The 10,439-nt window shown below is 33.3% G+C and overlaps 1 protein-coding gene across 1 annotated transcript; it reads left to right on the top strand.

Moving 5' to 3' along the window:
• The first annotated feature begins 9,403 nt into the window (after positions 1-9,403).
• LOC109123117 (receptor-like protein 42) lies at positions 9,404-10,053 on the top strand. Its single transcript, XM_059739592.1, has 2 exons — positions 9,404-9,679; positions 9,785-10,053. Exons 1-2 carry the CDS (start codon positions 9,424-9,426, stop codon positions 10,051-10,053), a joined length of 525 nt encoding a protein of 174 aa, XP_059595575.1. The 5' UTR covers positions 9,404-9,423.
• The last annotated feature ends 386 nt before the right edge of the window (positions 10,054-10,439 follow it).

The following is a 10,439-nucleotide window of genomic DNA, read 5'->3' as shown; positions in this document are numbered from 1 at the left end:
ACGACCCAGAGTCATTTATTTTCCATTTAGAGCCCAGAGCTCACGACCCAGAGTCGTTTTTTTCATTTATGACCTAGAGTAATTTCTTTTCGATTTAGAGCCTTGAGCTTATGACCCAAAGTCGTTTTTCTCATTTATGACCCAGACTCATTTCTTTTCCATTTAGAGCCCTAAGCTCAAGACCCAGAGTCGTTTTTCTCATTTATGACCCGAAGTCATTTTTTTCCATTTAGAGCCCAAAGCTCACAACCTAGAGTCATTTTTTTTTTTTTTTTATCATTTATGACCCAGAGTCGTTTCTTTTCCATTTAGAGCCCTAAGCTCACGACCTAGAGTCATTTTTCTCATTTATAACCTAGAGTCATCCCTTTTCCATTTAAAGTCTAGAGCTCACGACCTAAAGTCGTTTTTTTCATTTATGACCTAAAGTCATTTCTTTTCCATTTAGAACCCAAAGCTCACGACCTAGAGTCGTTTTTCTCATTTATGACCCAGAGTCATTTCTTTTCCATTTAGAGCTCAAAGCTCGCAACCTAGAATCGTTTTTCTCATTTATGACTTAGAGTCATTTCTTTTCCATTTAGAGCCTAAAGTCGTTTTTCTCATTTATGACCCAGAGTCATTTCTTTTCCATTTAGAGCCTAGAGCTCACGACCTAGAGTCGTTTTTCTCATTCATGACCTAGAGTCATTTCTTTTCCATTTAGTGCCTAGAGCTTATGACCTAGAGTCGTTTTTTTCATTTATGACCTAGAGTCATTTTTTTTCCATTTAGAGCCCTGAGCTCACAACCCAGAGTCGTTTTTCTCATTTATGACTCAGAGTCATTCCTTTTCCATTTAGAACCTAGAGCTCATGACCCAAAGTCGTTTTTTCTCATTTATGACCAAGAGTCATTCATTTTCTATTTAGAGGCGAGAGCTCACAATCTAGAGTCATTTTTCTCATTTATGAACCAGAGTCATTTCTTTTCCATTTAGAGCCCAGAGCTCACGACCTAGAGTCGTTTTTCTCATTTATGACCCAGAGTCATTTCTTTTCCATTTAGAGCACAGAGCTCACGACCTAGAGTCGTTTTTCTCATTTATGACCCAAAGTCATCCTTTTTCCATTTAGAGCCTAGAGGTCACGACCAAGAGTCGTTTTTCTCATTTATGACCTAGAGTCATTTCTTTTCCATTTAGAGCCCAGAGCTCAAGTTGTTTTTCTCATTTATGACCCAGAGTCATTTCTTTTCCATTTAGAGCCCAAAGCTCACGACCTAAAGTCGTTTTTCTCATTTATGACCCAAAGTCATCCATTTTCCATTTAGAGCCTAGAGGTCACGACTTAGAGTCGTTTTTCTCATTTATGACTCAGAGTCATTTCTTTTCCATTTAGAGCCCAGAACTCACGACCTAAAGTCGCTTTTCTCATTTATGACCTAGAGTCATTTCTTTTCCATTTAGAGCCCAAAGCTCACGACCGAGAGTCGTTTTTCTCATTTATGACCCAAAGTCATCCCTTTTCCATTTAGAGCCTAGAGGTCATGACCTAAAGTCATTTCTTTTCCATTTAGAGTAGAGCTTAGAGCTCACGGCACAGAGTCTTTTTTCTCATTTGTGACTCAGAGTCATTTCTTTTCCATTTAGAGCCTAAAGCTCATAACCCAAAGTCATTTTTCTCATTTATGATCCAAAGTCATTTCTTTTCCATTTAGAGCTCAAAGTTCATGACCCAGAGTCATTTTTCTCATTTATGACCCAGAGTCATGTTTTTTCCATTTAGAGGTCAAAGCTCACGACCTAGATTTGTTTTTCTCATTTATGACCCAAAGTCATTTCTTTTCCATTTAGAGCCAAGAGCTCACAACCCAGAGTCGTTTTTTCTCATTTATGACCCAGAGTCATTTCTTTTCCATTTAGAGCCCAAAGCTCACGACCCGAAGTTGTTTTTCTCATTTATGACCCAAAGTCATTTCTTTTCCATTTAGAGCCCAAAGCTGAGGACCTAGAATTGTTTTTCTCATTTATGACCTAGAGTCATTTATTTTCCATTTAGAGCCCTAAGCTTATGACCCAAATTCATTTTTTCTTATTTATGACCCAGAGTCATTTATTGTCCATTTAGAGCCTAGAATTCATGACCTAGAGTCGTTTTTTTTTTTTCTCATTTATGACCTAGTGTCATTGTTTTTCAATCTAGAGCCCAAGGCTCATGATCCAGAGTTGTTTTTTCTCATTTATGATTCAGAGTCATTTCTTTTCTATTTAGAGCCCAAAGCTCATTACCTAGAGTCATTTTTCTCATTAATGACCCATAGTCATTTCTTTTCCATTTAGAGCCTAGAACTCACGACCTAGAATCGTTTTTCTCATTTATGACCCAAAGTCATTTCTTTTCCATTTAGAGCCCTGAGCTCAGTATCTAGAGTTGTTTTTCTCATTTATAACCTAGAGTCATTTCTTTTCTATTTAGAGCCCAGAGCTCACGACCCAGAGTCTTTTTTCTCATTTATGTCCTAGAGTCATTTCTTTTCCATTTAGAGCCCAAAGCTAATGACCCAAAGTCGTTTTTTCTCATTTATGACCTAGAGTCATTTCTTTTCCATTTAAAGCCCTAAGTTTACAACCTTAAGTCATTTTTCTCATCTATGTCCTAAAGTCATTTTTTCCACGTAGAGCTTTGAGCTCACGACATATAGTTGTTCCATTTTTGTGATTGTGATCCCGTGTTTCGAGCTTACTCTTGTCATGTCCTATGACAAAATCTTTGATCCTTTTCTTTTAGTTCTTCAGTATAGTTCACTTCGTTCGCCTCATTATTCGTATTTTTATTCACATTCCCTACACTCGTGATCTCTACCGAAGAGGGGCACATTTGTAGACCCTCCATTTTGTCCTCCTAGCACATGTCCTATTAGGTATTTGTTCAATACTTTACAGCAATTCCCTAGTAGCCCATTACTACTCATGTAGCCTATCTTTCCTAAGCCACCTTGGAGACTTTGGTTGAGGGATTTATTTAACCCTATTGTGACTCTTAGCAACTTAATTTAGACTTAGTCCCACTTAGGCACCATAGGTCCACTTAGACACCCTAAGCCCATTTAGATACACTTGGCCCATTAGACACCATAAGTCCACTTAGGCACCTTAGGCCCACTTAAGCACCATAGGCCTACTTAGGCCTCCTAGGCCCATTTAGATACACTTGGCCTCCATTCTCACCACCTTAATTTGTTCGGTTGTTAAAAATTCTACTTTGTGATTTTGTTTTCTTTCTTTTTGCTTGGTAGTTTGTTTCTTATGTTTTGTTGTTTTCAAATTAATTTCTTTTATTTTTAAAATAAAATGCTTTTTCTCGAAATGTTCTACATAAAAATCTATTTTAAAAATTCATTTAGAGTCCTTACAATCAAAATCTCATTTCCTTAAATAATATGCAACCATGTTTTTCATTTTAAACATGGTTGCATATTTTGATCGATTCACATTTTTCTCAGTTTTCAAATAAAAGTTATGGTTTTGAGTAAGACACGAATCCATGCTTGTGTTCCCAAGCTAATGAGAATACACAGGTTAAACTTGTGAATATTAATTGGGGACTTGATGGGACCCCAACATAAAATAATCTTTCCAAAACTCATCTTTCCTGCCATTTTAACTACTTTCTATAATCAAAATCATCAAATTTTTTAGGAATTATATACAAGATGTATGTGATCATGATGATTCTTTATACTGTGATCATTGATGATTTCATATACTTTGATCATTTTTTGTTATGCTAATTAGATAACAAGTATCCTAAGATTTCTTTATTTTATTATTTATTATCTAACCCATCATGTCTTGTGGAAGCGCATTATAAGTTATCTATGTTATCCAGGTATGCCCTCTATCATCCATCTTTTTTAATTTTGTGAATATGTTTGTCACTATGAACTGCACCCATGTTTGATAATGCTTGGATGTCTTGATACTCATTTCATTGTTCGATTATCTCTAATAAAGTGCATGCTGAGTGATACACTATTTGAACTAACTTTAATGTTTCTGTGGTAGCGCTTGAGAAGCAGTCCAGGTACACACCTTAAGTCTTCTTTATATTTGTGATTGTTTTTCTTGTTTGGCATGTTATTTTTTTATTTTATTTTATTTTTTTAAATCACGTTAGTTTACCTAGGTACCCTCAATCAATCAATTAATTACTTCATTTCCCTCAACTAGTCAATAGAGACCTTTATAGGGCTTAAAGGGGTGCTACCTTTTAGAGGTACCTTCCCAATACGTAACCTAATCCCCAGACCCAAACTCAGGTTTTTCAAAGACACGCTTTACCAAAAACTATGGAGTCACTTCTTTAGGGTTTTCTTTCTTGTTTGATTTTCCCTTTAAAATAAAAACAAAATAAGTGGCGACTCCAACTTTTCCAAAACTAATTTTTCACTGATAAAAGCGAGTCTCGCCGATCGAGTGGAGATGCACGTGAAAAATGCGGATCCACAGTGTTGTGTTGCGAACGTGCATTGTAGTATAGGTTCTACAGAGTAAGTCTAAGGATAGCATTTGTTATGTAATTTTGTGTACTTCTTTCTTATATAGTAGATTGTTGATTCAAGGTTTATGACCTTGTGGTTTTTTTTTCCTTAATTTTTGTAGAGGTTTTTCACATAAAAAGGATCTTATCTTGTGTATGGAATGATTTTTAATTTTTTTATACTCTCTAAGGAATTAATCGGATTAAAAATAATAACTTTGGGACTATCATGAGTAAAAACATCTATTCGTCATCCTTTGGGTGTTACCTATTGGATATTCATTTTTTCTCATTTATTGGTGACTTGAAAAGTTATAGTTTTAGCTCAAGTTCCTAACACTTTTGCTCAAATTATTAGCCTAATAGAACAAATTTTGAAGGATAATAATGTTAGAAATATTCAATTTATAATTAAGTTGTTATAAGATCATTCAATATTGAAGGGACTATATATAACTAATCTAAGAACTTAGATGAAATATATGAATTGATACCTATTAATTCAATCTTTCGTATAACTTAAGGTGTTAATTTTGTTGCATGAGTTGACAAATAGATGGATTTAGTAGGCTTTTATAAATTAAGTTAGAAAATGCCAATTGAAATATAACTAAATTAAGGATAATGAATTTATGAAAGGAGTGCTAATTGATAATGAAATTGTAATAACATTAAATGATCTAGATAATTGGTAAAGCTACAAATCAAAATATGTTATATCTATAATTATTTAACAACATATTGCAAAACTTACAATGTTGAACATTGGAGTGACACTTTCTTTCATGAATGATCAGATGGTTGTTGAATTCATATATGGATTAGCTCATTAGTTCATAAGATTTTTATCCATTACCATTTGTAATAAATAATAATTTAGGGCTTTCGAGGTTATTAGTATTGTTTTCTAATTTCATGATTGATAAGATAGTTGCCAACTTTATAACTAGATTAGCTAATAGATATTTTATCCTTCAATATACTTTCTTGCTTATATTTTATACAAGAGCCCAAGAACACACCACCCCAAAAGTAGAGTTTTGTTGGAGTAATAGGACTCACAACACATAAGCATTTATATATTGATAGACAAGCAATTGAGAATTTCTTATATATATATATATATATATATTCCACAACCCTTTTCAACTATTACATCGCTTCTTATTTGTAGATGCTCATGCTTTAACAAATAGAAACTTCTCATAATAAAAGTATAAAAACCTTATACAACTTAATTACTTAATAGAGGATGACTCTCTGTACTGGGATGTTGAGTTAACTTTAGAATTGAATTATGAGGGAGCCAATATTTTCATGTGGGTCTTAGTTATCCTCGTTCAAACCCTTGATTCATGGTGACATAGTTTTGAGGTATATTTGGGTTTCTAATTCATATATATGCATAAGGGTGTTTTGACAAAAATGTCAAGTTGCATAGGATCATATGAAAGGTCTTTTAGACTAGGCTAATTCACTAATTGGAACCCAATATGACTAATTAATTCATTATGACCCAAGTGGGTTAGATTAAGTTACTTAAGCCTAAGTTTGGCTCAATTAACTTAAGCCCATAGAGAAGCCTATATAAATCTTCTTAGAAGTTTAAGGCTTCAATTTTTGTGCTCTTTGCTTTTAAGATTCAAGAAACCTTAACCTCCCTCTCTAGAGAGAAGACCACCCTTCCCTAATGCCTAGATCCATGAGAGAGATTGATTTGGCAAAAGGTTGCTCGGTTGGCGAAAGTTGCTAATCATTCTACATGACTTTGTCAAATTAGAATTGATCTAGGAACAGTTAAATCACAAGTATGATCTCTATTCTTTCTAGATTTATGACTTCTATGATTTTTATGGCCATATTTTCTATTGCACTTAGATCTAGAAAGTCCTAGGGCTAGTAACATACACCCAAAGTGATCCAGGGCTAGGAATGGAGAGATCCAGTTACTCTTAAAACTCTTTCACTTAACTATTTGAAAAGAAGAGGTTGATGGATCTTTTGAAAAAATAGGGAAGAAAGTAAGACCTTGTTTGATAACTTTTTCCAAAAACAGTTTTGAAAAAGAATTGTTTAGAACTTTTTTTTTTTAAATTGTTCTATGATATTTTATAAAATAGAAATCTGTTTGGGAATCTAAAATGTTTATAACCTATTTTTATTGTTTTTAAAAATGTTTTAAAAATCATTTTTATATTTAGTGCATTATTTTAATCATTCTACATGCTTGTATAATTATTTTTTAAAATAGATCTCAAAAAAAAAAAAAAGTGAAAACTATTAAAAGATGTTATCTAAAAAGCATTATTTTTTTGTTTTCAAGAATAAAAAATAAAAAAATAAAAAAAAGTTTGATTGTCAAATGTGTTTTCTTGTTTTTATTTTATTTTATTTTTTTTAAGAATAGAAAACTATATATTCTAAAAAATAGTTGCCAAACATGGCCAAAGTCACCTGAAATTGAAACTAAATTTTGACCTAAAAAAGATTTGGAAATGTGCTAAGAACAAAGGGATTCTTGGACTCCTTTTTTTTTTTTCAAGAAATAGCCCTCAATTACACCAGCCCAATTGAGATTACATACAAGTGTTCTCAATCGGAGGATTTTCAACTCAAATTCATTTTTGTCAAATCCAATGGCTTATACTTGTGACTTGGAGCTCCATATGATATCCGGTTTCTTTCTAGAAGAGAGTCCTTGTAATTTGACACCTGGCTCACTAAAATTGTTTATTACTTGTAAACAACTACTTACACGTGAGGGAACACCATGCAATATCTAAGTTCAAGAACATATCTAAGTCCAAGAAACAAGCTTAGAGTGGGCATTGCAATTAGATCCAAAAATTTGTAATACAAATAAAGAAATTGTAAATTTGTTCAACTTCCATTTGGATCATAGAAAACACTAGAACAAGTAGGATAAAAAGAAAATATGCAAAAACAAGATATATATATAAAAAGTTTAAACTTAATAATTTTTACTACCTAGTTTCAGTCATTTTTGTTTTTGTTTTTTTCTTTTTAATTGCAAAGAATAAAAAATTTAATTATATATAAGCTTTTAAATAACTCCCATTAAATAGTGTAGTTTCCCGTACTTTATGGAATCTAAATCAGAGAATGTATATTCCTTTTATGTTTTTTCTTTTGCTATCCACTGTCCAAATAATCTTAAGCAAGGCTTAAAATATCAAAATATAGGTTCAAAAATGGGATCCTATACCACCAGGCAAACATGGTATTCATTAAAAATATGGCTTACATTTTATATATTTTATATTCACACTTTAATTTTATATATGTTTTTTAAAAATAAAATATTTAAGTAAAGTTTTAATAAATATATTAATTTTACTTATTTATTTTCAAATTCAATTTAATTTATTATAAAAACAAAAAAAAAATCATGAATTAAATATAAAATGTAATAATTATATATATATATATATATATATATATATAAATTATCATTTTAGTATTAAATTTATTTTCAAATTCTATAAATTATCATTTCAGTTTTAAACAAATTTTTAAATATCACCCATTATTATTATAAAATGTCATAAATTATATAATTTATATATCAATTTGATTGGAAATTTGCCAGAATGGTTGGGTAAGCTTGAAAATCTTGAGGAGCTCATCCTAGATGATAACAAGCTTCAAGGTCCCATCCCTGCTTCTTTAGGGAGATTGTCTCAACTTGTGGAACTCGGACTAGAGAATAACAAGCTTCAAGGTTTGATACCTGCTTCTCTGGGGAACTTGCACCACCTAAAGGAAATGAGGCTTGACGGAAATAATCTAAATGGAAGTCTCCCAGATAGTTTTGGGCAACTTTCTGAATTGGTTACCTTAGATGTTTCTTTCAATGGTTTGATGGGGACTCTCTCTGAAAAACATTTTTCAAAGCTAAGTAAGCTGAAGAAATTATACCTGGACTCTAATTCTTTCATTTTGAGTGTCAGTTCCAATTGGACCCCTCCTTTTCAGATCTTTGCTCTTGGTATGCGTTCATGCAATTTGGGTAATTCATTTCCTGTTTGGCTTCAGTCTCAAAAGGAGGTTGAATATCTTGACTTCTCAAATGCTAGCATTTCAGGTTCCTTGCCCAACTGGTTTGGAATATTTCCTTCAATATGTGGATTTTAAATATTTCCCTCAACCAGATACAGGGTCAACTTCCTAGTCTGCTAAACGTTGCAGAATTTGGATCTATTGACTTGAGTTCTAACCAGTTTGAAGGTCCCATTCCTCTTCCAAACCCTGTGGTTGCATCTGTTGACGTATTCGACCTATCAAACAATAAGTTTTCTGGTTCTATTCCACTCAATATAGGTGACTCAATCCAAGCCATACTCTTCCTTTCTCTTTCGGGTAATCAAATAACAGGAACCATCCCTGCTTCTATAGGATTTATGTGGCGTGTTAAAGCCATTGATCTTTCAAGGAACAGATTGGCAGGAAGCATCCCTTCAACCATAGGGAATTGCTTAAGCCTAATTGTTCTAGACCTTGGGTACAACAATTTGTCTGGAATGATTCCAAAGTCTTTGGGTCAATTAGAATGGCTTCAGTCGCTTCACCTTGACCATAACAATCTCTCTGGAGCGCTCCCAGCATCTTTCCAAAATTTATCGAGTTTGGAAACCCTTGATCTCAGTTACAACAAGCTGTCCGGTAATATTCCAAGATGGATTGGAACTGCCTTCATGAATCTTAGAATCCTTAAGTTGAGGTCAAATGATTTTTCAGGAAGGCTTCCTTCTAAGTTTTCAAATTTAAGTTCATTACATGTCTTGGACCTTGCAGAAAATAATTTGACTGGTAGCATTCCCAGTACCCTGAGTGATCGGCAATGGCTCAAGAAGGAAATATGAACAAGTATCTATTTTATGCGATGTCGGCTGACACTGGAGGAGAATACTACGAAGAAAGCTCAGATGTGAGTACAAAAGGCCAAGTCCTAAAATATACAAAGACTCTTTCCCTTGTTAGCATTGACCTTTCCAGCAATAATTTAAGTGGAGAGTTTCCAAAGGAAATAACAGCATTGTTTGGATTGATAATGCTGAACTTGTCACGAAACCATATCACTGGTCATATTCCAGAAAACATTTCAAGGTTGCATCAATTATCATCTCTGGATCTATCAAGTAATATGTTTTTTGGTGTTATTCCTAGAAGCATGTCTTCACTGTCAGCTTTGGGTTATTTGAACCTATCATACAATAACTTCTCAGGTGTGATTCCTTTTATAGGGCAAATGACAACTTTTAATGCGTCAGTATTTGAAGGAAACCCAGGCCTTTGTGGAGCTCCACTTGATACAAAATGCCAAGGTGAGGGTTTAGATGGAGGGCAAAAGAATGTTGTGGATGAAAAGGGCAATGGCTACCTTGATGAGTGGTTTTACTTGAGTGTTGGGTTGGGGTTTGCAGTTGGTGTTTTACTTCCCTTTTTCATTTGTACATTTAGCAAATCTTGCTATGAAGTCTATTTTGGTTTTGTAAACAAAATTGTGGGCTGAAGAGGAGAGCAAATCCTAGCTAAAACTGAAGGCATGCAGTTACAAGGATTGTATGTATACTTTGTGTGAACTCACAATAAATTAAATATTGTATGTAATTTTATGTTGTACTTTGTGTAAGCTTACAATAATCTTGATTTGGAAAGCAATTCATCAAATCTGTGAAGAAAAATTTGAAGTTTAGGGAGAATATTTTAGCCTTAGAATGAATAGAGTAGTAACAACTCAAAAAATACAAGCACCAATCTTAAGAAGGATCGAGAACTAATAGAAACACCACAACAAACACACAAGGGATAAACAATTAATGTGATCTGAAAAGGGAGGGAGAATGTGAAATGTGATTATAAGTGTATTTGAGGATATTACAAGGTTTTTTATGTGAT

This window comes from Vitis vinifera, chromosome 9 (assembly GCF_030704535.1).
Source record: "Vitis vinifera cultivar Pinot Noir 40024 chromosome 9, ASM3070453v1".
NCBI classification, from domain to species: domain Eukaryota; kingdom Viridiplantae; phylum Streptophyta; class Magnoliopsida; order Vitales; family Vitaceae; genus Vitis; species Vitis vinifera.
The sequence above is the reverse complement of the archived record's forward strand: the minus strand, read 5'-3'. Positions and strand labels throughout refer to the sequence as shown.

Coding starts and splice junctions, on each gene's coding strand:
- LOC109123117 (XM_059739592.1), top strand. CDS start 9,424: ATGTCGGCTGACACTGGAGGAGAATACTACGAAGAAAGCTCAGATGTG. Junction 9,680..9,784: donor ATCATCTCTGGATCTATCAA/GTAATATGTTTT, acceptor TTCCTTTTATAG/GGCAAATGACAACTTTTAAT.